At 52.8% G+C, this 26464-nt stretch overlaps 2 protein-coding genes across 2 annotated transcripts; one reads left to right on the forward strand and one right to left on the reverse strand.

Annotated features, from left to right (window-relative positions):
• Positions 1–1742: 1742 nt before the first annotated feature.
• Positions 1743–17812, forward strand: LOC115081016 (tetratricopeptide repeat protein 39A-like). Its single transcript, XM_029585524.1, has 18 exons — positions 1743–1821; positions 9169–9273; positions 10350–10481; positions 10955–11022; positions 12271–12338; positions 12625–12689; positions 13159–13258; positions 13546–13611; positions 13786–13894; positions 14349–14416; positions 14531–14590; positions 14721–14882; positions 15007–15098; positions 15187–15307; positions 15733–15844; positions 15957–16071; positions 16167–16283; positions 16977–17812. The coding sequence occupies exons 1-18, from the start codon at positions 1793–1795 to the stop codon at positions 17095–17097; spliced, it is 1710 nt and encodes a 569-aa protein (XP_029441384.1). The 5' UTR covers positions 1743–1792; the 3' UTR covers positions 17098–17812.
• A 2701-nt stretch (positions 17813–20513) lies between these two features.
• Positions 20514–22320, reverse strand: LOC115080939 (growth arrest and DNA damage-inducible proteins-interacting protein 1-like). Its single transcript, XM_029585413.1, has 2 exons — positions 21866–22320; positions 20514–21453 (listed from the first exon to the last, which is right to left on the reverse strand). The coding sequence occupies exons 1-2, from the start codon at positions 22213–22215 to the stop codon at positions 21156–21158; spliced, it is 648 nt and encodes a 215-aa protein (XP_029441273.1). The 5' UTR covers positions 22216–22320; the 3' UTR covers positions 20514–21155.
• Positions 22321–26464: the final 4144 nt, after the last annotated feature.

Below are 26464 nucleotides of genomic sequence, written 5' to 3' on the forward strand. Positions count from 1 at the left end.
CTCGGTGCATGGAGAGTTGCCCACCGGAAGTGGCCCCCAAGTGCCTCTGTGTGTGGGGGGGGGGAAGCTGCCCCTCGCTCGGCCGGGGACTGAAACCTGTTTTGCTGGATCCTGAAACAAGGGGGGGGGGGGGGGGGGGGGCAGAGGTTGGGGACTGGAACCCCCCGGCCCTCTCCTGCCACGCTGTGAATATCCTCGGTGCTGCTGCATGGGTTTAACGGGCCCGGCTCGCTCCTCCGCCCCAGCGCTGGCGGTTGTGCTGTCGTTCGGGTTTATGGATCCCGGTGCCAGGGACGGAGCGGGCTGCTGTGCATCTGGCCCGGCGGCTGGCGCTGAACGCCTTCCCGACCCGTGCAGAGCCGCTGAGAACCTGCGGTGTTCAGCGAGGTAAAGAGGGGGACCTTGCCTGCGCGCACCTCCCCTGACAGAGGGGGAGGGGGGGGATTACTGCGGGATCGACGTGAAACCCCCCCCCCCCAGGCCTCGGCGATCGGAGCGAGTGCGCTCGCCGCCGCCGCGTGTTTATAAGAGGGACGCGGACGTGCACGGGGTGGTTGGCCTGGCCCTGCGCTCCCAGGTTCTGGAAAATCCGGTTTTTTGGGGAACGGTTGCGGGGAGAAGCTGAAGGGTCTGGCCGGGTTCCCGCTGTCAATGTTTGCTCTTCCCTTCAAAGCTCTGCTCTTCCTTTCCACGACTTAACTCACCGATAGCCGTGGGTACGGGGGCACAGGTATTGAGTGCTAACTCGGCAGCAGGCGCCGAGACTCGACGTCACCTGCCGCAGGTGCGGTGACTGCCGGGGCTCGGCACTGCACCCTTTGCGGCCGTATCAGACTGTTTTGTCACGGGTGTGTCATACTGTACCTGTCCTAGGTGCTTTAGTACTGGGGGTGACGGCTTACCTGTCAGGTGTGTTACTGCTGGGGTTGGCAGCACCTGTCGCGGGTGCTTCACCTACCTTATCAGGTGTGTGTTATACCTGTCACGGGTCTGTTGCTGCTGGGGTTGCCAGCGCCTGTTCTGCCTGTCCCTGCAGGGGGTGACAGTACCCGTCACAGGTGTGTTACTGCTGGGAATGGCAGCACCTGTCGCAGGTGCTTCACCTACCTTATCAGGTGTGTTGCGGGCCTATTGCAAGTGTGTGTTATACCTGTCACGGGTCTGTTGCGGGTCTGTTGCTGCTGGGAATGGCAGTTCCCCCCTACCTGGAGGACGGTTTGCTCAGGAGCTTTGCATGCTCTGGCCCTGCAGACGCTGTAGGCGTTGGTTTCTTATCAACTCTTCCCCCCCCCCCCCCCCCCCCCCGAGTGGCATCTCTGCCTGTCACCTCAGCTGGGCTTCATGGGCGCCAGGGACTGGACATGGGGCTGTTGCAGGTGTGTCACGTTACACCTGTCACTGCCGGGCTGGGCAGCGCCTGCCACGGGTGTGAGTCGCACTGTAGCCGTGGCACGTATGTGAGTGCTGGAGGGGTTGGTAGTCGACCTGTCGTAGGTGTGCCACACTACCTGTTACAGAAGGGGGTGAGCAAGTCCCATCCTGGAGGGTCACAAACCAGTCTGGTTAGGATGTCCAAGAGCAGAGAGGCACTGCCTCGATTCTGTGCAAATGCAATTCATGCCTATGCATGAGGGCTGGCCCTGCAGGAGGGCCCGGATCTCTGCTGTGGGATGGGGGGGCAGTGGTGGTGTTGGCAGGGATGTGCCCCTCCCACCTGCCGGCTCCGCCCTCCCCACTGCCAGTCCTGCAGCGGAGGCCATAGGGAGCTGGAGCCAGTCCCGGCTCACTCAACATGGCCCTGGAGCCTGCACCTGCGGCCAGGTGAGGCGGCCCCGCCCTCCGATCTCAGCCGGGACTGGGGGGGGGGGGGGTTTGGTGTGTGTGGGGCTGACCCGGAGAAGGCACTGTCACAACAGCGCAATAGACTTGCTCTCCCTTTCCTCTTCTGCTCTTGGTCCTGGCTTAGGCTAACTTTTCACTTTCCTACTCGGAAGAAAAGCCGCGTAGCTATTATAATATTATGGTAACAAGACCTGGTTATACAAGTCTCCTTCCCTAAGTCTATGCTTCAACTGTCTGTGCTGTATTCATGCTTTATATTTATCAGCGTGACCCTGCATGGGGAAGATCTGCTCTTCAGCTGTCTGTGCTGTATTCATGCTTTACGTGTATCAGTGTGACACCTGCATGGGGCTTTGATGAAGATCTGCTCTTCAGCTGTCTGTGCTGTATTCATGCTTTACGTGTATCAGTGTGACACCTGCATGGGGCTCTGATGAAGATCTGCTCTTCAGCCGTCTGTGCTGTATTCATGCTTTATGTGTATCAGTGTGACCCCTGCATGGGGCTCTGATGAAGATCTGCTGTCGGTGCTGTATTCATATGTTACGTGTATCAGTGTGACGCCTGCATGGGGCTCTGATGAGAATCCGCTCTTCAGCTGTCGGTGCTGTATTCATACGTTACGTGTATCAGTGTGACATCTGCATGGGGCTCTGATGAAGATCCGCTCTTCAGCTGTCGGTGCTGTATTCATGCTTTACGTGTATCAGTGTGACATCTGCATGGGGCTCTGATGAAGATCTGCTCTTCAGCCGTCTGTGCTGTATTCATGCTTTATGTGTATCAGTGTGACCCCTGCATGGGGCTCTGATGAAGATCTGCTCTTCAGCCGTCTGTGCTGTATTCATGCTTTATGTGTATCAGTGTGACCCCTGCATGGGGCTCTGATGAAGATCTGCTGTCGGTGCTGTATTCATATGTTACGTGTATCAGTGTGACGCCTGCATGGGGCTCTGATGAGGATCTGCTCTTCAGCTGTCTGTGCTGTTTTCATACGTTACGTGTATCAGTGTGACGCCTGCATAGGGCTCTGATGAGGATCCGCTCTTCAGCTGTCAGTGCTGTATTCATACGTTATGTGTATCAGTGTGACGCCTGCATAGGGCTCTGATGAGGATCCGCTCTTCAGTTGTCTGTGCTGTATTCTTGCTTTATGTGTATCAGTGTGATGCCTGCATGGGGCTCTGATGAAGATCTGCTCTTCAGCTGTCTGTGCTGTATTCATGCTTTACGTGTATCAGTGTGACGCCTGCACAGGGCTCTGATGAAGATCTGCTCTTCACCTGTCTGTGCTGTATTCATGCTTTACTTGTATCAGTGTGACATCTGCATGGGGCTCTGATGAAGATCTGCTCTTCAGCCGTCTGTGCTGTATTCATGCTTTATGTGTATCAGTGTGACCCCTGCATGGGGCTCTGATGAAGATCTGCTCTTCAGCCGTCTGTGCTGTATTCATGCTTTATGTGTATCAGTGTGACCCCTGCATGGGGCTCTGATGAAGATCTGCTGTCGGTGCTGTATTCATATGTTACGTGTATCAGTGTGACGCCTGCATGGGGCTCTGATGAGGATCTGCTCTTCAGCTGTCTGTGCTGTTTTCATACGTTACGTGTATCAGTGTGACGCCTGCATAGGGCTCTGATGAGGATCCGCTCTTCAGCTGTCAGTGCTGTATTCATACGTTATGTGTATCAGTGTGACGCCTGCATAGGGCTCTGATGAGGATCCGCTCTTCAGTTGTCTGTGCTGTATTCTTGCTTTATGTGTATCAGTGTGATGCCTGCATGGGGCTCTGATGAAGATCTGCTCTTCAGCTGTCTGTGCTGTATTCATGCTTTACGTGTATCAGTGCGACGCCTGCGGGGAGCGGATTTACTGATGACCCTCGACGCAAGCGCACCCTCCAGTTTACTCAGCTTCAGAAGAGCTGGTCTGACGAGCAGGCGCTGCTTTCAAAAGAGACTTCCCTGGGGTGAGAAATAAAGAGTCAGAGGCAGTGGAGAGAGGGAGTGCGCTGGTCTAGTTTTGTCTGCCCCCCTTGCAGCGGTAGGAAGGGCATTTGTAATGCCCCTGGTGCTGCTGGTGAGCTGCGCCGCTCCCTCGCTGGCCGGGCAGTCGCCTCCCCCCAGGTGAGAAAACAAAGGGTTGGGCAAAGTCCAGGCCTCCCGCGCCCTTGTTTGTGAAGTGGAGAGCAGGAAGGGCAAGGTGGCTCCCCCCCCCCCCCCCCCCGTGGAAGGAGGGACCGGCGCTGTTTGGAAAGGGCAGGATGGGGGTGGATGTCACGAGCAGGGCAGCAGCGGGAAAGTTGTGGCTGTGAGGTCTGAACCTTCCGAATCACAATCACTGTGACCCGCTTGCCATACCTGGGAGCAGCTTCTCCTCACTACTCCATTCTTGCTAAGAACATAAGAACCTGCCATACTGGGTCCGACCGAGGGTCCATCAAGCCCAGCATCCTGTTTCCAACAGAGGCCAAAACCAGGCCACGAGAACCTGGCAATTACCCAAACACTAAGAAGAACCCATGCTGCTAATGTCAGTGATAGCAGTGGCTATTCCCTGTTGATTAATAGCAGTTTATGGACTTCTCCTCCAGGAACTTATCTGAATCTTTTATAAACCGAGCTGCACTAATTGCACTAACCACATCCTCTGGCAACAAATTCCAGAGCTTTATTGTGCGTTGAGTGAAAAAGAACTTTCTCCGATTAGTTTTAAATGTGCCCCATGCTAACTTCATGGAGTGTCCCCTAGTCTTTCTATTACTGAAAGAGTAAATAACCGATTCACATCTACCCGTTCTAGACCTCTCATGATCTTAAACACCTCTATCATATCCCCCCTCAGCCGTCTCTTCTCCAAGCTGAAAAGTCCTAACCTTTTCAGCCTTTCCTCATAGGGGAGCTGTTCCATCCCCTTTATCATTTTGGTCCCCCTTCTCTGTACCTTCTCCATCGCAATTATATCTTTTTTGAGATGCGGCGACCAGAATTGTACACAGTATTCAAGGTGCGGTCTCACCATGGAGCGATACAGAGGCATTATGACATTTTCCGTTTTATTCACCATTCCCTTCCTAATAATTCCTAACACCTGAATACGGAGCTGAGAATTTCAATGTATTATCCACTATGATGCCTAGAGCTTTCTCCTGGGTGGAGCTCCTATTAGTAGAGGAGGACCGGAAGGCTCATCTGCATACTGCTCCCAGCATCCCCCCGGAGAGTAGTCCAGAGTTCACCGCAAGCGATCCAGGGATTGACTTCCACAGCCCCAGCTTCCAGAAGCCCCATACTCTTTGCAGTACAGGAGGCTTGGAAGGCTCATCTGCATACTGCTCCCTGCATCCCCTGGGAGAGGAATCCAGGGATTGACTTCCTCAGCTTCTGAGGCCCTGCACCCTTTGCAGTAGTTTATGGAATTCTCCAGGACCTTATCTGAACCTTTTATAAACCAAGTTGCAATTGTGCATTGAGTGAAAAAGAATTTTCTCTGATTAGTTTTAAATGTGCTATGTGCTAACTTCATGGTGTGCCCCCTAGTCCTTCTATATATTAAAAAGTAAATAACTGATTCATATTCACACTTTTGCTTAATTTTGTGATTTTTTTGGGGGTTTTTTCAAACAATATTTTCTTTAAAATGGTACCTTCCTTTGTGTGTTGCTTCTTCACTCGGTGCAACCGCGCTCGATGCTTTTACTCATTGCTTCTTCACTCGGTGCAACCGCACTCGATGCTTTTACTCATTGCTTCTTCACTCGGTGCAACCGCGCTCGATGCTTTTACTTGGAAGATCATTCGGGGATGATTTTCTCTTGAAGGGCGATTAGCCCTGCTTCAGCCCTTCAAGAGAAAATCATCCCCGAATGATCTTCCAAGTAAAAGCATCGAGCGCGGTTGCACCGAGTGAAGAAGCAATGAGTAAAAGCATCGAGCGCGGTTGCACCGAGTGAAGAAGCAATGAGTAAAAGCATCGAGTGCGGTTGCACCGAGTGAAGAAGCAATGAGTAAAAGCATCGAGCGCGGTTGCACCGAGTGAAGAAGCAACACACAAAGGAAGGTACCATTTTAAAGAAAATATTGTTTGAAAAAACCCCCAAAAAAATCACAAAATTAAGCAAAAGTGTTTAGTAATAAAGGACATGGACCCATGATTAAGTATGACCCGAAGAGGCAATACATGATTACAAATAAGTCAGTATGCCCTCATGTGTTATGATGGTCCTTTAGCAAGAAGCAAAAAAGTTCACAATTGCATTGCACATTTTGAAAAAAAAGTCAATTGCATAACGTGTTTTTGTAAGATTTTGTACTCGTTGTGACAACAATTAACTGTTCACTTTTTTTTGTGAGATTTCAATTACCCCAATATTGACTGGGTAAATGTAACATCAGGACTTGGTAGAGACATAAAGTTCCTGGATGTAATAAATGACTGCTTCATGGAGCAATTGGTTCAGGAACCAACAAGAGAGGGAGCTATTTTAGATTTAATTCTTAGTGGAACACAGGATTTGGTGAGAGAAGTAACGGTGGTGGGGCCACTTGGCAACAGTGATCATAACATGATCAAATTTAAACTAATAACTGGAAGGGGGACAGTAAGTAAATCTGCAGCTCTAACACTAAAGGTGAGGTGAAAGAGGCTATTTTAGCCAAAAAAAACCCCATCCTTCAAAAATTGGAAGAAGGATCCATCTGAAGAAAATAGGATAAAACATAAGCATTGCTAAGTTAAGTGTAAAACATTGATAAGACAGGTGAAGAGAGAATTTGAAATGAAGTTGGCCATAGAGGCAAAAACTCATAATAAAAACTTTTTTTAATATATAAGAACATAAGAACATAAGAAATTGCCATGCTGGGTCAGACCAAGGGTCCATCAAGCCCAGCATCCTGTTTCCAACAGAGGCCAAACCAGGCCACAAGAACCTGGCAATTACCCAAACACCTAGAAGATCCCATGCTACTGATGCAATTAATAGCAGTGACTATTCCCTAAGTAAACTTGATTAATAGCAGTTAATGGACTTCTCTTCCAAGAACTTATCCAAACCTTTTTTGAACCCAGCTACACTAACTGCACTAACCACATCCTCTGGCAACAAATTCCAGAGATTTATTGTGCGTTGAGTGAAAAAGAATTTTCTCCGATTAGTCTTAAATGTGCCCCATGCTAACTTCATGGAATGCCCCCTAGTCCTTCTATTATTTGAAAGTGTAAATAACCGAGTCACATCTACTCGTTCAAGACCTCTCATGATCTTAAAGACCTCTATGATATCCCCCCTCAGCCGTCTCTTCTCCAAGCTGAACAGCCCTAACCTCTTCAGCCTTTCCTCATAGGGGAGCTGTTCCATCCCCTTTATCATTTTGGTTGCCCTTCTCTGTACCTTCTCCATCGCAATTATATCTTTTTTGAGATACGGCGACCAGAATTGTACACAGTATTCAAGGTGCGGCCTCACCATGGAGCGATATAGAGGCATTATGACATTTTCCGTTTTATTAACCATTCCCTTCCTAATAATTCCTAACATTTTATTTGCTTTTTTGACTGCTGCAGCACACTGAACCGACAATTGCAATGTGTTATCTACTATGACGCCTAGATCTCTTTCTTGGGTGGTAGCTCCTAATATGGAACCTAACATCGTGTAACTACAGCTAGGGTTATTTTTCCCTATATGCAACACCTTGCACTTGTCCACATTAAATTTCATCTGCCATTTGGATGCCCAATCTTCCAGTCTTGCAAGGTCCTCCTGTAATGTATCACAGTCTGCTTGTGATTTAACTACTCTGAATAATTTTGTATCATCTGCAAATTTGATAACGTCACTCATCGTATTCCTTTCCAGATCATTGATATATATATTGAAAAGCACCGGTCCAAGTACAGATCCCTGAGGCACTCCACTGTTTACCCTTTTCCACTGAGAAAATTGACAATTTAGTCCTACTCTCTGTTTCCTGTCTTTTAACCAGTTTGTAATCCATGAAAGGACATCGCCTCCTATCCCATGACTTTTTAGTTTTCGTAGAAGCCTCTCATGAGGGACTTTGTCAAACGCCTTCTGAAAATCCAAATACACTACATCTACCGGTTCACCTTTATCCACATGTTTATTAACCCCTTCAAAAAAATGAAGCAGGTTTGTTAGGCAAGACTTCCCTTGGGTAAATCCATGTTGACTGTGTCCCATTAAATCATGTCTTTCTATATGCTCTACAATTTTGATCTTGAGGATAGTTTCCACTATTTTTCCCGGCACTGAAGTTAGCAAGAAACCTGTAAGGGAGTCGGTTGGACCATTAGATGACCAAGGGGTTAAAGGGGCTCTTAGGGAAGATAAGGCCATTGCAGAAAGACTAAATTAATTCTTTGCTTCCGTGTTTACTAATGAGGATGTTGGTGAGATACCAGTTCCGGAGATAGTTTTCAGGGGTGATGAGTCTGACGAACTGAACCAAATCACTGTGAACCAGGAAGATGTAGTAGGCCAGATTGACAAACTAAAGAGTAGCAAATCACCTGGACCGGATGGTATGAATAATTTTGTATCGTCCGCAAATTTGATAACCTCACTCGTCGTATTCCTTTCCAGTTCATTTATAAATATATTGAAAAGCACCGGTCCCAGTACAGATCCCTGAGGCACTCCACTGTTTACCCTTTTCCACTGAGAAAATTGCCCATTTAATCCTACTCTCTGTTTCCTGTCTTTTAACCAGTTTGCAATCCACGAAAGGACATCGCCTCCTATCCCATGACTTTTTAGTTTTCTTAGAAGCGTCACATGAGGCTTCCTAGTGTCCTGTGATATTTATTGATTCCAGTGGAGCTTTATCCCCGCCAGCTGTGCAGTGAGAAGGTTGTTGTGGTAATGCCTGTGTGTGTGTGTGTGTGTGTGTGTGAGCATATCTGCTGGCTTATTGCTCACTTGAGCTCACTTTTGTGGGTTGAAACTGTTCATTTTCAAGTCACTCGGTTACTGCAGAGTGCAAGTGGAGCAGGAAGCTCAGAATGTGTTTTGCCCTGGGTGGATGTCTCTAACCGCGCTGATTGCTGTCCAGTCACTAGGACAGAACACATCCCGAGCTTTGAAGTGCCCTTCCTATGTGCAATGCCTAAGGGAAGAGAGTTTTAACTGGAAGCCGCACGTGCTGATGTCTTCCTGCACGGCGGTGCGTTACAGGGGTTGGAACAGCTGGCTCCCCCCCTCCAGCAGGGATGGTGGCTGCTGTCACAGAGCCCGTCCTGTCCCAGAATGTCACCCTGGAAGGGTCAGTCTTTCATTCTCCTGTGTATCCTCTTTCACAGTTGTCCTCAGCTGGATCTCAAAACCTCTCTGGATGAGTGCATGGAAGCCCTGAATCTCTTCCTTTCTAACCGCTTCAGTGATAGCTTGGAATGTCTTCGACCGAGGTGTGTACTCACAACTAGTGTGTGCTGACAGACACAGTGTATGAGGTATTATTATATTTATACGGTGCTGACAGGGTGCAGGGAACTTTACGAGGCGGTGTTGTGTTTATACAGCACTGACAATGGATGTGGGGCTGTACAAAGTATTATTACATTTATACAGTGCTGACAGTGTGCAGGGCTGCACGAGGTATTATTTATACAGTGCTGACAGTGTGCAGGGCTGCACGAGGTATTATTTATACAGTGCTGACAGTGTGCATGGGGCTGTACAAACTATTATATTTATACAGTGCTGACTGTGTGCGGGGCTGTACGAGGTGTTATTTATACAATGCTGACAGTGTGCATGGGGCTGTACAAAGTTTTATATTTATACAGTGCTGACAGTGTGTGCGAGGCTATATGAGGTGTTATTTATACAGTGCTGACAGTGTGCACGGAACTGTATGAGGCGGTGTTGTTTTTATACGGCACTGACAATGGATGTGGGGCTGTACAATGTGTTATTATATTTATACAATGCTGACAGTGTGCATGGGGCTTGTACAAAGTGTTATATTTATACAGTGCTGACAGTGTGTGCGGGGCTGTACGAGATGTTATTTATACAGTGCTGACAGTGCGTGCAAGGCTGTACGAGGTATTTATACAGTGCTGACAGTGTGCACAGAACTGTATGAGGCGGTGTTGTGTTTATACAGCACTGACAATGGATGTGGGGTGTACAAAGTGTTATTATATTTATACAGTGCTGACAGTGCGTGCGAGGCTGTACGAGGTATTTATACAGTGCTGACAGTCTTCTAAAAATCTAGGCATTTCCTGAGCTTAAAAGACGTGGCCCAGGACTGTCTCATTTGTTACTGAATTACACCTTAAGCTAAAGCAATTCAAATCGATAAATGTTCCCGAATCGCCTGACTTACCATTTAAGGGTCCACGGAGGAAACGGGAAGGCGAATCCCGGGGACCTGGAACCCCTGACTGCACATTCAGCTCCTAATCCCCGTCCCCTCCCCAGGTCTCCGCAGGGAACGAGGCTCTCATAATTTAGCCACTTCTCCTTCCCTCAGGATCAGAGAGAGCATGTACCACGCCCTGGTCCACGCCACCGTCCTGGGAATGCAGGCCATGATGACCTTCCAACACGACGACCTCGTCCGGGCCGGACAGACCATGAAGGAGGCCCAGGAAATCTGTCAGAGGTACCCAAAAAAAAACACCCCCGTCCCCCCGTCCACAGCAACTCCTGGGATAATTTAAAATAAAAAAAAAATTAAATTGCCCTGGCTCTCGGAGCTGTGGGGGCCCGCGGGGTCCAGGGACGCACCGGATCAGCCCCGGTGCCGAGGCGGTGGCTTCTCCGTGCCGCTCCCTGCAGGGTCGGGGGGGCGTCCTGTCAGGACTGGGTTTCGCTGTAAATTATCAGTGCTGTGCTTTGGGTGAATTATCAGTGCTGTGCTTCGGGGGAATTATCAGTGCTGTGCTTCGGGGGAATTATTAGTGCTGTGCTTTGGGTGAATTATCAGTGCTGTGCTTCGGGGGAATTATTAGTGCTGTGCTTTGGGTGAATTATCAGTGCTGTGCTTTGGGTGAATTATCAATGCTGTGCTTCGGGTGCCACTGTTGTTTTGATGAATTTACACTTCCTACTCCTTTTTTTTTTTTTTAACTTAAGGTTTCGGAGGAAGTCCCCACTGCTTGGCTCTTTGGTGACCAAGTCGGGCAGCGATGCATTCACAGAAGGTCAGTCCCGCGCATAAACCAGGGGGGGTGAGCTGCTGTGGCCCCGGCCCCCGCGGATCCTCCTTCCTTCAGTAGGGAAGGGGGCACCCTACGTGCAGGGCGGCAGCCACTTCTCCTCCTCTCGCCTTCCTGTTTTTTAAATGATCATTTTGCTTACGAAAGATTAAAATATTTACAGTCGTGATCAGACACCTACGGGCTCCTTCCCTCTCCCGCAGACTTATGATGGCAGCGGGAGACCTGCACGTTCATCCCGTCTCATGCCGATTTGTACAACTTACTCACCGGTGTTACCCCTCACTCCCCCCGCTGCTGATAATCCCAGGCTTTACCTCTCACTTCCCCCGCTGCTGATAATCCCAGGCTTTACTCCTCACTCCCCCCCGCTGCTGATAATCCCAGGCTTTACTCCTCACTCCCCCCCCTGCTGATAATCCCAGGCTTTACCCCTCACTCCCCCCCCTGCTGATAATCCCAGGCTTTACCCCTCACTCCCCCCCCTGCTGATAATCCCAGGCTTTACCCCTCACTCCCCCCCGCTGCTGATAATCCCAGGCTTTACTCCTCACTCCCCCGCTGCTGATAATCCCAGGCTTTACCCCTCACTCCCCCCCGCTGCTGATAATCCCAGGCTTTACCCCTCACTCCCCCCGCTGCTGATAATCCCAGGCTTTACCTCTCACTGCCCCCGCTGCTGATAATCCCAGGCTTTACTCCTCACTTCCCCCGCTGCTGATAATCCCAGGCTTTACTCCTCACTCCCCCGCTGCTGATAATCCCAGGTTTTACCCCTCACTCCCCCCCTGCTGATAATCCCAGGCTTTACCCCTCACTCCCCCCCGCTGCTGATAATCCCAGGCTTTAACCCTCACTCCCCCCGCTGCTGATAATCCCAGGCTTTACCCCTCACTCCCCCCGCTGCTGATAATCCCAGGCTTTACCTCTCACTGCCCCCGCTGCTGATAATCCCAGGCTTTACTCCTCACTCCCCCCACTGCTGATAATCCCAGGCTTTTACCCCTCACTCCCCCCCGCTGCTGATAATCCCAGGCTTTACCTCTCACTTCCCCCGCTGCTGATAATCCCAGGCTTTACTCCTCACTCCCCCCCCTGCTGATAATCCCAGGCTTTACCCCTCAGTCCCCCCGCTGCTGATAATCCCAGGCTTTACCCCTCACTCCCCTGCTGCTGATAATCCCAAGAAGGTTGTGGGACAGAGGTTGTGCCTTCTGTTTTTAACCCTTGCAGAGCAGGTCCATGCTGAGGTGTGCTACGCAGAGTGTCTCTTGCAGAGAGCGGCTCTCACCTTCCTGCAGGTAATTAACCTCGCAAACCGTAGACTTAGACTGGGAATGCCAGTGACTTCCTGCGGGCGCTGATACGTGCCAGGCCGACAATCTGGGCTGGGAAGCGTCGTCGGTGGCTTCCTGGGTTTGAGCCTGAGATGATCTGGGCTGGGAGTGTCGGTGACTTTGCTGGGCTGAGCCTGAAATGCCCGGGAGCGTCGGAGGCTTGATGGGCTGTGACCTATGCATCGCTTCGGTCACTAAACTGCTTTTTTTCTCTGTCTTTTTCTCCCGGTATCTGGTTGATTTCGCTTAGGATGAGAACATGGTGAACTTTATTAAGGGGGGTATCAAAGTGCGGACCAGCTACCTAATATACAGGTGAGAGAGGAAGAATTTATAAAGATTTCAGAATTCAATCTTTTCCTAGGTTACTCTTAACGCAGATCGCAGTCAAATTTATAATCGAAAATTACAATACCGGTTGAATCGCAATTTGCAATCAAACACAGGAACGAACACAAAGGGGGTACACGAACAGATACGAATGATCAGAACCCAAGAGATTTCGCTGGACCGAGAATGGTGGCAGCGGTGGGATTGTCGCTGGAGTTTCCAGGCAGCAGGACTCTGCCTCTCGCTGCTACGGCTTGCAAAGGAGGCTGCTCCTGTCGTCGATTTGAATACAGTCGGATGGTCTGAAGGGGGTTCTGGTGCCCTCCGCACGCGAGGTTTTATTACAGGGCAGGGAAGGGCACTAGGGGGAGAGTGAGCAACGCCTCCTCCCAGCTAGTGGAAGGCCTCAGATTAATTTATAATCTCTTCCTCCTCTTTTTTATTTTTTTTGTAGAGAGCTGAACGACGTCATCCGTTCTCGGGACTTCCGCCACGGGGAGTCGCACCGGCACCTGCAGGGGGGCGTGGCGCTGGGGGTCGGGGCCTTTAACCTGGTGAGCGGCAGCTGCGTGGACTTACCGTGCTGGGATGGACCTTTTTTTTTTTTTTTTTTTAGGCGTGACGCGGCGGTCCCCGGACGCCCGAGCCCTCGGCAGGGGAGACGGCGCCGGCCCTGTCGCTCGGGGGGGGGGGGGGGTGTGTGTGTGTGTGTGTGTGTTTCCCCACTGTCTGCAGAGATCCCACCCCCGAGATCTGTCTTGTCTTCCTTGCTTCGTCCGTCCCTCTTGGGCAGGCGGTGGCATCTTGGATTTTTTTAATTTTATTTTTTTGTCTCCCGCAGACTCTCTCGCTCTTCCCTCCGCGGATCCTCAAGCTCCTGGAATTTGCCGGATTCTCTGGCGACAAGGCGAGTACCCGTCCGGCAGCTCCTTCCTTCTGCCAGGGTTACGGGGGGTGCGTGGGTCCGGGGGTGGCCAGGTCCGGGGGTGGCCAGGTGTCCGGGGGTGGCCAGGTCCGGGGGTGGCCAGGTCCGGAGGCCTCTGACGACCCTCTCCTCGCTCCCCCCCTCCTGTCTCCGCAGGATTACGGGTTGTCCCGTTTGCAGGAAGGCGCGGCGTCTCCTAACCTGCGCTCGCTGCTCTGCACCATGCTGCTGCTCTGCTATTACACCTTCCTCACCTTCATCCTGGGTAAGAGGGCGCTGGCGGGGGGGGGGGGGGGTGTTTTACATCAGCGTCTTCGGAAAGATTTGGGGCCGGCGGGCGCAGGCTGAGCCAGGTCTGGTTCTGTTGCATTTTCTTGGCCTCGACGAGCACGGATCAGCCGGGAAGGTGGGGGGGGGGGAGTGGTTCCTCGCCCCCCCCCCCCCCCCGTTGGGAGATCCAGTCTCCAGGAGTGGCGCGGGAGCGCGAGGCTCTGCGCTACATCCCCCTCCTCCAGCCCCATCACCCACCCACCCCCCACGTCCCTGCTCCCTTAACATTGCATCAGGCCTGCGGCTGCGTCCTGTGCCTTTCGTCCGAACCGCGTTCCCAGAGCGCTTCGGGGTGGGATGCCGCCAGCCTCGGGGGGGGGGGGGGGGGCGCCTGCTTGCTTAGCCCCCACACCCCCTCCCCCTTCTCAGGGCCTGCTCTGCCCCCGCAGGTACGGGAGACGGAGGCGTCGAAGAAGCCGAAGGACTCCTGAGGCCCTACCTCGGCTGCTTCCCCAGTGTAAGAGGGGAGAGCTGGGTGGAGGAGGAGGAGGAGGGAGCGAACGGGGTGGGCTGGTGGTGGTGGGGGGGATGTTCGTGCATCGAGCCCTCAGCCTCCCTCGTCTCGTTCCAGAGCGCCATCTTCCTGTTCTTCGCGGGGAGGATAGAAGAAATCAGAGGGAACATTAACGAGGTGAGGAGGAGTTAATCAGGTGGAGCAGGGAGAGGTCGCCCCCTCCCCTCTCTCTCTCTCTCTCACCGGGAGTTCTTTCTCACCCTAAGCTTCTCTCGTCTCTCCCCCCCCCCCCCCCCATCCCCTCCAGGCCATAAGACGCTTCGAGGAAGGCTGTGCCGTCCAGCAGGCCTGGAAGCAGCTCCACCACATGGGTTACTGGGAGCTCATGTGGTGCTTCGCCTACCAGGCCGTGTGGAAGGTGGCCTACTTCTACGCCGACCTGCTCAGCCAGGAGAGCCGCTGGTCCAAGGTCAGCGGGGGGAAGGGGGTAACGGTTCTCCGCAGGCTCGGGTGGGACGGTGTCTCCGCCGCCCCCCCCCCCCCCCACCTCCCTGCTTCACCTCCTCCGACTCCCGCTCCGCTTCTCTCCTCAGGCGATGTACGTGTACATGAAGGCCGCCTTCCTCAGCATGCTGCCGCCGGAGGAGCCCCGTCCCCTGGGGGAGCAGGAGGCGGACCTCTTCAGGTAACCCCTGCCGCCGCCGCCGAGCGCCACCTGCCCTCTCGCTCAGATTCACAGCCCCGTTTCTCACCCCCCCCCCCCCCCCCTACAGGCAGGTATCTTCCCTGAAGCAGAAGATTGCGGGGAAGACTCCTCCCACCGAGAAGTTCGCCGTTCGGAAAGCTCGGAGGTACAAGGCGAAGGAACCGGTGGGACTTCCCGTGCCGGCGCTGGTGAGGCTGCGGGTGGGGGGGGGGGGGGGGAAAGGGGGTGAGAACGGGGAGGGGGGCGGCACTCCTGTGCGCGGTGCTTGGCATTTAATAAGGCAGCCGCGTCCCATGCTCAGCCCAGCAAGCCGCCGTTAACTCCCGTCCCGCTGCACTCCAGAAACAATCGACGATAATTTCTTACAAATAAAAGAGTTGGCAGTGGGCAAAGCCGGCTTTCTAAAAACAGCAGAACAGATTCGCCCTAAAATGTTACAGGGAAGTACAGGGAAACGAAAACCCTTCGTTCATGTTCGAAACGAATGAACGACCGGGGGGGGGGGGGGGGGGGCGGATTTCTGAACGAAATCTGCTCTTGCCGACCACGGCGCGCCAGGCTGAAATCTTGTGTGTGTGTGTCGTCCCCCGTCACCCCCCCCTAACCTTCGCAGGAGATGATGTACATGTGGAACGGATTCAGCGTCCTGGGGAAACAGCCGAAGCTGACGGAAACCATCCTGGGGATTCTGGTGGAGGCAGAGCAGAAGCTTCAGGCTCCGCAGGGTAAAAAAAACAAAACGCTCGGGGGGGGGGGGGGGGGGGGGGTGTTCGGAAGGGCAGGGGCACAGCTGCATCTGGATAGTAACTTAGCGCCCTTTTTTTTTTTTTTAATCAGCCAACGAGTACCTGCAGGACGACAGCAGCCTGGTGCAGCTACTGAAGGGGATGTGCCTGAAGCACTTGGGGCAGAGCGGCCGGGCCGAGGAGTGCTTCACTGCCGTCCAGCGCAGGTGAGGAGCCCCCCCCCCCCTCTACCCTCGGGCTCTGGGGGTGAGAGCCCACCGTCCCGTCCCCCCCACCATTAACGCCGGCTGTTTTCTCGCAGCGAGAAGAGGATCCGCTACGATCACTACCTGGTGCCCAACGCCCTGCTGGAGCTCAGCCTCCTGCAGGCGCGGCAGGGCAGGACGCGGGAGGCCCTGGGGGGCCTGAGGAGAGCCAAGTAAGTGGCACGGCGATTGTTTAATAAAAATGGAAGGAGCCACCCGCTGCGAGGGGGGGGGGGAACTTTCCCTGCGTCTGGCGCTTCACCCCACCCCCCTGGAGGAGAAGGTAAAGGGACCGGCGTACGGGGGTGGGGAAGCGAGCCGGGAAGGTGGGTGAATGCGCAGTGGAACGTGGTAAGGGGTGAGCGCCGGGGGGGGGAAGCCGAGCTCTGCTTCCTCTGGACGTGGCCCCCCCCTCCCTCCCCCCTGTCCATTTTACGCAGGGAAGAATTTGGCTGAGGAGGGGTGGTGGATGCAGGAGGGAGGGCTCCTGTCCTCCCGGGGAGGAGAGATGATTACCGGCCGGTTTCTGACCTCCCGGCCGTGGGCGGGGGGCGCTAGAGAAGCGCGGGGGGGGGGGGGGCCTCGGAACCTCCCGGTGAGGAGTCCCTGACGCCATCTTTTTAAAGGGCCGGTGCTCCTGGGGGGAACCGAGACCCGCAAGGGACCCCTCTAGTCCACGGGCAGTTCCCTCCGGCCCGGGCCCGGTGAGGCCGAGAGGGACTTAGGGAAGGGGGGGCCCCCTACGCAATGATTCGCCCGCGCAGATTAATAGCCCTGATGAGGGCGAGACCCTCCTTCCTCACCCCTTAACGCCTTTGCTCTACTTCCGGATTAAATATAATTTTTTCCCCCTCCTGTTGTTCCAGAGACAATTACAAGAATTACTCCATGGAGTCGAGGACCCTCTTCCGTATCCACGCCGCCCTCTCCAAGATGGAGGTGGCCCAGCAGGAAGACAACGGCCTGGACGCCTCCGCCTCCTCCTAGGACGCGACCTCCCCCCGATCGACAACAGCCTTTTCAGACGGATGTGCAAAGGGGAGGGGGGAGAGAGAGGGTCTCGGGGACCCGGGCCTGTCTCCTTCAGCCTGTGGGGGCCCTTCCACCACCCCCCATCTGCCCCGGCTTTACCGGGATGGTGGGTGCCCTCCGGCGAAGGGGACAGTAAGAGCCCGGGGCAGTTGTTAAAAAAAAAAAAAGACAATTGTAAATCCCTTGAACCGCAGGGAGCTGTGTAAGGGGGAGCAAAGGTTCAGGCCGCAATGTGACCTGTTATCAGCGCTGGTGAGAGAGAGCGAGAGCGAGAGAGCCCTCTCATTCAGTGAGAATCCGGTGTCGGGGGCGAAAATACGGCAGAGGAACTTACTAGGGCGCCCCAGGAAGTCCCTCTCTTTGGAGGCGCGTTGCAGAGGGAAGGGAGCGAGGCAGCGGTCGGGCTGCCAGCGACCGTGCAAAGGCGGAGCGAAGGCTGTGATCCGCAAAAACAACAACAAAAAAAAATAAATGGTCACCTGACTTGATCTTCTATAAACTCCTACTTTATGTAAAAACAAAAAACCAACCCCAAAACCTTCCTTTCATGCAGACATTGATGGGGGAGGACCCCACCCTCAGTAAGCTCTTCAGTTTTATAAAAGAGCCAGTGCCGGAGCAGAGCCCACTTTTCTTTACTTAATCCTAGCTCTCTCTCTCTCTCTCTCTCTCTCTGGTTTTTTTTTTATGTTATTTTGTAATTTTTTTTTTTTTTTCAAAAATCTTTAGAAATCAGCAAAATCCAGTCCGGCGCATTCACAGAACAAACGAGCATCAAAGTATCCCCCCCCCCCCCCCATCTTGTCATCCAATGTCCCATTCATGATTGGATTCATCCCCGCGGTTTACATTAAATTACTGTTTGAGGTTTGATTGTAATCCTCAATTGGTTTGTTTTTTTTGGAATGAGGACCTGATGGAGAACTGCCTGGCGGTTTACATGTATTGGAACGCTCGGGAAAGAGGACCTGATGGAGAACTGCCTGGTGATTTACATGAAGTTCATGTATTGGAACGCTCAGGCTTGAGGACCTGATGGAGAACTGCCTGGTGATTTACATGAAGTTCATGAAGTGGAACGCTCAGGCTTGAGGACCTGATGGAGAACTGCCTGGTGATTTACATGAAGTTCATGAAGTGGAACGCTGGGGAATGAGGACCTGATGGAGAACTGCCTGGTGATTTACATGAAGTTCATGTAGTGGAACGCTCAGGCTTGAGGACCTGATGGAGAACTGCCTGGTGATTTACATGAAGTTCATGTATTGGAACGCTCAGGCTTGAGGACCTGATGGAGAACTGCCTGGTGATTTACATGAAGTTCATGAAGTGGAACGCTCAGGCTTGAGGACCTGATGGAGAACTGCCTGGTGATTTACATGAAGTTCATGAAGTGGAACGCTGGGGAATGAGGACCTGATGGAGAACTGCCTGGTGATTTACATGAAGTTCATGTAGTGGAACGCTCAGGCTTGAGGACCTGATGGAGAACTGCCTGGTGATTTACATGAAGTTCATGAAGTGGAACGCTGGGGAATGAGGACCTGATGGAGAACTGCCTGGTGATTTACATGAAGTTCATGAAGTGGAACGCTCAGGCTTGAGGACCTGATGGAGAACTGCCTGGTGATTTACATGAAGTTCATGAAGTGGAACGCTCAGGCTTGAGGACCTGATGGAGAACTGCCTGGTGATTTACATGAAGTTCATGAAGTGGAACGCTGGGGAATGAGGACCTGATGGAGAACTGCCTGGCGATTTACATGAAGTGGAACGCTCGGGACGGAGGACCTGATGGAGAACTGCCTGGCGATTTACATGAAGTTCATGTATTGGAACGCTCGAGAAAGAGGACCTGATGGAGAACTGCCTGGCGATTTACATGAAGTTCATGTATTGGAACGCTCGAGAAAGAGGACCTGATGGAGAACTGCCTGGCGATTTACATGAAGTGGAACGCTGGGGAACGAGGACCTGATGGAGAACTGCCTGGCGATTTACATGAAGTTCATGAAGTGGAACGCTCGGGACGGAGGACCTGATGGAGAACTGCCTGGCGATTTACATGAAGTGGATGCTCGGGAACGAGGACCTGATGGAGAACTGCCTGGCGATTTACATGAAGTGGAACGCTGGGGAGTGAGGACCTGATGGAGAACTGCCTGGCGATTTACATGAAGTGGAACGCTGGGTATTGAGGACCTGATGGAGAACTGCCTGGCGATTTACATGAAGTGGAACGCTGGGGAGTGAGGACCTGATGGAGAACTGCCTGGCGATTTACATGAAGCTCATGTATTGGAACGCTCGGGATGAGGACCTGATGGAGAACTGCCATGCTAAGTGACCTTTTGTCCAGTCTGCCGCACTACCTGATTGAAGACTACCAGCTGTAGGAATAGCAAACAATGGAGGGGATGCTGTTCCTGGTTGAACACTGCCGAGATACACCAAGGGTTTTTCCGGTCAGGTGATTTTTCTCCCGGTCCCCCCCATGTTTGTTTGAAGTAAGATATAAAAGGGGCAGCGTTGCAGACGGCATTTTAAGACCGAACTTAGTGGAGTGAGGATATGGAACAGGTTTCTCCCCCATGAATAACAAAACACTATAAAAATGTGAGCACGTGGATGTGGTTCCTCCCCCCAGGCAGACAGAAGTTTGAAAGATGATCTCCCGTGGGGGTCGGATCGGACATTTGAAGACAAGATAAGTGCAGGAATACTTTGATGCTCGTGTGAAAAGGAATTTTGTTCTGTGAATGTGCCGGACTGCTTTTGGCGATTTTTATATATTTTTGGTGATTTCTAAAGATTTCTGAAAAATTACAAAGTAACATAAAAAAATATACATAGATAGGATTAAATAAAGAAAAGTGGGCTTTCCTCCTGAATTGGCTCTTTTATAAAACTGAAGAGCTTAGGGTCGTGGGTCCCACATAAATGTCTGCTTGAAAAGAGTTTTTTTTTACATAAAGTAGGAGTTTATAGAAGACCAAGTTATAGGACCAGTTGACCGATTTTGTGAGTTTATATGACCGTGTGGGTCTCTGGATTACGTTTGTTGCTGGGGCTTTTGTGAATTTATTGGATCATCTTACAGAATTAATGTGACATAACAGATGCTAATATATTTTTTTGTTCTGTAAATTCAAAAAATGACTTAATCTGTACATAATATAAAAATAAAAGTTAATTTGTTTGTTTGCACAGCAGGGGGTGGTTTATGATGGGCTGCGGCCACGTGAGAGGCAGTGCTGTGTTTCTCCGCCAGATTACACCGGGGGCCACACATCTGGGCCACAACTGGAGGGAAAGCGGATGGATGAGAGGGTTAAAATAGCAAGGAAGGAAAAAAAAGACAGAGGAGTCACTTGCCCTTTAGAAATCCAGACTTCTTAACTTTATTTCATCACACAGGATCACCCCGGATGGAAGTATTCTAACCCCCCCGACTCTCTTGTAAGCTCATGGGGGTATGCACTTTTATTAACCCTTGCCTGAGTGCCGATGCCCGGCTCTGGACTGCGCTTCAGCTGTAAAGGGGCTTAACCTGCAGCACCGCTCCTTCTCCGCAAGCTACTCAGCCCCTCCACCCCAGATGGTGTCTCCAGCAGGACAGAGGTAGCGTGGGGATCAGTGCAGCACCAGCAGGGGGGTCTCCGCTCCTACTCCTCCTCCTCCCTGCTGGAATCCCCCCCCCCCCCCCCCGTGCACTGCTGCCTCCCGAAACCCTTTTCTATCGGGGGGGGGGGGGATTATTTACAAAATGCCCGGGGTCACGCAGGGAGGGTCCCCCCCCCTTCTCCCTGGAGAAGACCCACCCCCGCTCCATCAACCTGCTGGGAGAAAGGGGGAAGCCACCACAGCTGGAGGGCCTGCTCTAGGCAAGGAAAAGCAAAGCGCTTCCCCGGGCCGCCGCACATCTGTGCTCTGTCCCCTGCGGCGGAGACGCAGCTGGAGTCTAAAATTTGGTTCTGTAAGGAAGGGCCGTGCAGAGGTGGGGGGTCAGGGCTTCACGCCGCGGCCTGGGCGGGCGGCGCTGCTGCCGCCATAGCCACAGCCTCCGCTTTCAGCTTCTTCTTGGCCAGCTTTTCCTTCTTCTTCTCCTCCTTCTCCATCTCCTTCACCATCTCCTGGAACTTGAGGCTGCGCTGGTCCAGGTTGTAGCCGAAACGCTCCTGGGCCTGGGCCAGCAGCCGCTTCCGCCGGGCCGCCTCCGCCCGCCGCTTCTCCCGCTTCTCCCTCTTCTCCCGCCGCCAGTCTTCCACCATCTGCGGCATCCGGGCCATGTTGGCAGCGATCAGCTTCTCCCTGAGGGCAGAACATTCAGAAAGCAAACAATAAATGTAATAAAATAAAACAGCAACGTCTTTTAAAGCCAGCAGAAGGAAGAGTGAAAAGGGTGTGGAGGGGAGGGGAATCCCCCATTCTCTGCCTCCATACACAGGATTAGGGCTGCAACATTTGCTGGGAACGATGGAGGGTAGGGGTCGGTAGGGTTGCCAGTCCTGGCTTGCCTGCCGGGAGTTGTAGTCTCGACTGTGCTAAGAAAAAGCAGGAACTACAACTCCCGGCATGCCCCGGCCTCAAACCAGGCCTGGAGGTGCCCTTTCGGGTGACCTGGCGATAAAGGAGGGGAATCTAAGGGAAATACCGGGAGAGGGAGGAGGAGGATGAGTGCAAAGCCCGGTCTGCCCCCCCCCCCCCCCCGCGCGCGCGCTACCTGTCCAGGCGCTGGCGCCGCTCCTCCTCCTCGCGCGCGCGGATCCGGGCCTGCATGTGCGCGAGCGGCGGCTCCCAGGCCGCCTCCTCCTCGCGCAGCTCCCGCAGCCGGGCCGGGTCGGGCCAGAGCTGGGCCGGGTCGAGGCCGGAGGCCGCCCCGTGCCGCCCGTACAGCTTGGCCTGCCAGCGGGGGCGGCGCTGCCACTCGGGCGTGCGCTCGTCCCGCGGATCGGGCAGGTAGAGGCCGCCCTGCAGCCGGCGCAGGGGCCTGGCGTGGTACCGGGCTACCGACGCGGCCGCCGGCAGCCAGAGCCGCCCCGTCCGGGCCAAGGCCAGCGCCACCGCCGCCATCTTTACTGCGGGTGAGGGCGGAAGTGGCAAGCGGGGAAAATCCTCTCCTCCGGCGCCTTTTAGTGAGGGCGCCGGAGACCAATGGTGATAAAGAAGGGGGGGGGGCCCGCCCCCTTAAAGCAAAAAGGGGGAGAAAAGCAAAAAAATAATGAGAAGATTCCTTTCTCCGGCGCCCCCTGGTGAGGGTACCAGAGAGTGACTATAAATACCTCCTGTGTCTGCTTACCAGGGGAGGGGCACTGGCAGGCCACATTGCCTCACGCTCCTGCTGCTACCCTACCTCGGGGGGGGGGGGGAGGGGGCACGGCCATCAACCACCGTCAGTCCTCTCAGCGCTGAAAGGGAGGGGGCACCTAATCCGCCACCTGTACGGGGGGGGGATCCCTTTTGGGACCAGGGGTAGGGGGGGGGGACCCCTCACTTTGTTTCCTAGCGAGGGGTGGAGGGGCATCCAAAAATTGCACAACTTAAAATATCACTACAACAAAAGGAACTCGAATTTTAAGGATTAACTCAAAAAGTGGGGGGGCAGAGCACCCCGTCCACCGGCGGGCAAACTCCTCCAGCCGCCCGGCGGGCAGCGCGCAGAAGTGCTCTGCTTTCAGCCGGGGGCGCTCGCCGCTCCTCGGAAGGGGACCTCGCAGTCGAGGGACCTCCTGCCGCGACCGCCAGATTGAGTGTCTGATGGTGGACGGGAGATGCTTGACCAAGTCGTCCCTCTGGCTCAGAGGTGGGCGCCCGTCCATAAAGCGGAGGCCCGAACGCTGGCAAGGGCTGTCCGACACATTGCTTGACTCCGCCTCTAGCACATTTCGGCGCGCTGCCCGTATGGTTTTTTTTTTTCCTCCTATAACCGGGGGGGGGGGGGGGGGGGGGGGGGGCAGGTCTTAGTGACCCTGCACTGTCTCTCTGATGCACTGCCTGCTCTAACAGGGGCTTAATACAGGCCCAAGAGCAGCTCCTTTCAAATGCAAATCACAATGATATTACAAAAGAAATTCAAAATTAACCCTATCAAATATTTAATATAAAAGTCTCCCCTGGTATTTTCAGCCCCTGCGCTCTCTGCGTTTCTGAGGAGTCTCCTCTGGTATTTCCAGCCCCTGCGCTCTCTGCATTTCTCAGGAGTCTCCTCTGGTATTTTCAGCCCCTGCGCTCTCTGCTTTTCTCAGGAGTCTCCTCTGGTATTTCCAGCCCCTGCGCTCTCTGCACTTCGCCGGAGCCTCCTCTATTTTCCTCAGCCCCTGCACCTTGTGTTTTGCCAGCCTCTTCTGGTATTTTCAGCGCATTTTGCTAGCTTCTCCTTGTAAAATCTTATTAGGAGAATGGGTTGAATAGATTGTAGCTCTATACAGCAGAGGGACAGTCTTTACTCAAAGCCTAGCCTGTCTGTGCATGGCTAGAACTAGAAGTGCTATCGTAGCGCTCTAGAAATGATAGAATCCAGGGATCACATTTCCCGTCTTCCTAGAGCAAGTGACTTCACCCTCAGGTACAACAATCGGGCCGATACAGTAAAGTCCGCGGGAGAGCGGGCAAACGCCCTCTCTCCCGGCGCACGCACAGGCCACTCTCCCAGCGCACGATTCAGTATTTTAATTAGGGTTGGTGGTAAAAAGAGGCGCTAGGGACACTAGCGCGTCCCTAGCGCCTCTTTTTGGACAGGAGCGGCGTCTGTCAGCGGGTTTGACAGCCGACGCTCAATTTTGCCGGCGTCTGTTCTCGAGCCCGCTGACCGCCACGGACTCAGAAACCGGACGCCGGCAAAATTGAGCGTCCGGTTTTCAACCCGCGAGCCGCGGGCCAACTTCAAATTTATTTATTTACTTTTTTTACTCTTCGGGACTTCCGACTTAATATCGCCATGATATTAAGTTGAAGGTTGCACAGAAAAGCACTTTCTGTGCACTTTCCTGGCGCCGGCAGAAATTAACGCCTTCCTTTGGGTAGGTGCTAATTTCTAAAAGTAAAATGTGCGGCTTGGCTGCTTTGTGAATAGCGTGGGAATACCTAATAGGGCCATCAACATGCGTTTGCGTGTTGCGGGCGCTATTAGTTTCTGGGGGGGTTGGACGCGCGTTTTCGGCCCCTTACTGAATAAGGGGTAACGCTAGCGCGCGTCCAATCGCGGGTTAACTGCGCTCCGCACTGGTCTGTATCGGCCTGTTAGATTGTAAACCCTCTAGCGCAAGGAAATGACTACAGAGCCTGAATTGTAACGCAGCTTGAGGTCCCATTCGGGGAAAAGACTTAGGCAAGTAATTAATCTAAAATCCTCCTGCACTCTGCAGGACGGTGATAAATGCAAAGGTAGCACAGGAACAGCATCGTGGGAGCCTGGGTGTTTTCTCTGGAAGCCGTAAGGCGGGCTTTGAAGAACAGTAGCTGTGAATGCTAAAAGTCTTGACACCTCTAAGCCCTCTTCTGATCCAGGGCTCGGCCTTCTTTCAAGGGCTGTCTGTTTGCTTTTCCCCACTCAGCTTCTAGTGTGAGGGCCTGAACAGCAAAAGGTGACAAAGCCAGGGCCAGGCGCAGCTCCAAAGAAGTGCCCACAGGTCCCAGGGCTTGGGGGGAGGATTTCTCAGTTGGGAGTAAATCAGAAATGCAGAATGAAGGAAGGACAGGTTGCATTCGATTTAAATGCACTCCATGAAGTTAGCAAGCAGCACATTTAAGACTAATCGGAGAAAGTTCTTTTTCACTCAACGCACAGTAAAGCGCTGGAATTTGTTGCCAGAGGATGTGGTTAATGCAGTTAGTGTAGCTGGGTTTAAAAAAAAAGGTTTGGATAAGTTCTTGGAGGAGAAGTCCATTAACGGCTATTAATCAGGTTTACTTAGGGAATAGCCACTGCTATTAATTGCATCAGTAGCATGGGATCTTCTTAGTGTTTGGGTAATTGCCAGGTTCTTGTGGCCTGGATTGGCCTCTGTTGGAAACAGGATGCTGGGCTTGATGGACCCTTGGTCTGACCCCAGTATGGCACGTTCTTAACTTTAGCAAGTCACCTTTCTTCTTGCTGTCTCATCTGTCTGATTCAGCATCTCCTCTAATTACCTGTCGGGTGTGTGTGTGCATGAAGCTTGCACTACGGCTTCCCGTGCAGCACCTGTCCTGTGGATAAATGTTTTTCAGCTTTCACATAAAAGTAGGAGGACACCAGTGAGACCAGCAGAGGGAGACAGAGAGTCAGGAATCAGCAGATTGGGAGTGGAAAGATACTGCGGGTTTTCAGCTTGTACAGGGTTTTACTTTCCTCTTTCATTAGTTGTCCTGGCCTGGCACAGCTCATGTACCATCAGCAGATCTGGGACTTGTTTATCTTTTCTTTTTACCATTGCTAGGAAAGGGAAATATATGTGTGTGTGTCTGTGTGTATCTCTGTACGTGGGTGTCTGTGGTTATGGGTGTGAGTAAGTGTGTCTTGTGTGTGTGTGGATTTCTGTGGGTGGGTGTCCATGGTTGTGGGTGTGACTAAGTGTGTCTTGTATGTGTGTATCTCTGTAAGTGGGTGTCTGTAGTTCTGGGTGTCAGTGTGTCTTGTGGTGTGTGTATGTGGATTTTTGTGGTGTGTCCATGGTTGTGGGTGTGACTAAGTGTATCTTATTAAGGTGCCTGTGTTGTATGTGGGAATGCACTATGTGTCGGTCAGTTTGTGAGTGTATGAAACTCATAAATTCTGGCAGGGTGACTGCCATGTAAGTCCACTTGAATGCCTACTGTGCAATGTTGTGTGGGTGGGTGTGTATCTGTGTGTGTTGGTGGGGAGGGTGGGTGTGTATCTGTGTGTTGGTGGGAAGGGTGGGCGTGTATCTGTGTGTGTTGGTGGGGAGGGTGGGTGCGTATCTGTGTGTTGGTGGGAAGGGTGGGCGTGTATCTGTGTGTGTTGGTGGGGAGGGTGGGTGCGTATCTGTGTGCTGGTGTGAGGCTGTGCATGGTTATGTGGGCGGTTGTGTATCTCTGCATGCATGTGTTGCTCTCTTGGCTGTGTATCTATGCATAGTTGTGTGGGCGGTTGTGTATCTATGCATGCATGTGTTGCTCTCTTGGCTGTGTATCTATGCATGGTTGTGTGGGAGGCTGTGTATCTCTGCATGCATGTTTTGCTCTCTTGGCTGTGTATCTATGCATGGTTGTGTGGGAGGCTGTGTATCTCTGCATGCATGTGTTGCTCTCTTGGCTGTGTATCTCTGCATGCACGTGTTGCTCTCTTGGCTGTGTATCTATGCATGGTTGTGTGGGTGGCTGT

The sequence above is a fragment of the Rhinatrema bivittatum genome, chromosome 19, assembly GCF_901001135.1.
Source record: "Rhinatrema bivittatum chromosome 19, aRhiBiv1.1, whole genome shotgun sequence".
Taxonomy (NCBI): Eukaryota; Metazoa; Chordata; class Amphibia; order Gymnophiona; family Rhinatrematidae; genus Rhinatrema; species Rhinatrema bivittatum.

What these genes read in the sequence shown, in the direction of transcription:
- LOC115081016 (XM_029585524.1), top strand. Translation starts at nt 1,793, where the DNA reads ATGGCCCTGGAGCCTGCACCTGCGGCCAG. An exon ending in GAGCCTGCACCTGCGGCCAG is followed by an intron (nt 1,822 to 9,168) that starts GTGAGGCGGCCC and finishes CCTCTTTCACAG; the next exon opens with TTGTCCTCAGCTGGATCTCA. An exon ending in TTGGAATGTCTTCGACCGAG is followed by an intron (nt 9,274 to 10,349) that starts GTGTGTACTCAC and finishes TCCTTCCCTCAG; the next exon opens with GATCAGAGAGAGCATGTACC.
- LOC115080939 (XM_029585413.1), bottom strand. Translation starts at nt 22,215, where the DNA reads ATGGCGGCGGTGGCGCTGGCCTTGGCCCGGACGGGGCGGCTCTGGCTG. An exon ending in CGGCGCCAGCGCCTGGACAG is followed by an intron (nt 21,454 to 21,865) that starts GTAGCGCGCGCG and finishes TTCTGCCCTCAG; the next exon opens with GGAGAAGCTGATCGCTGCCA.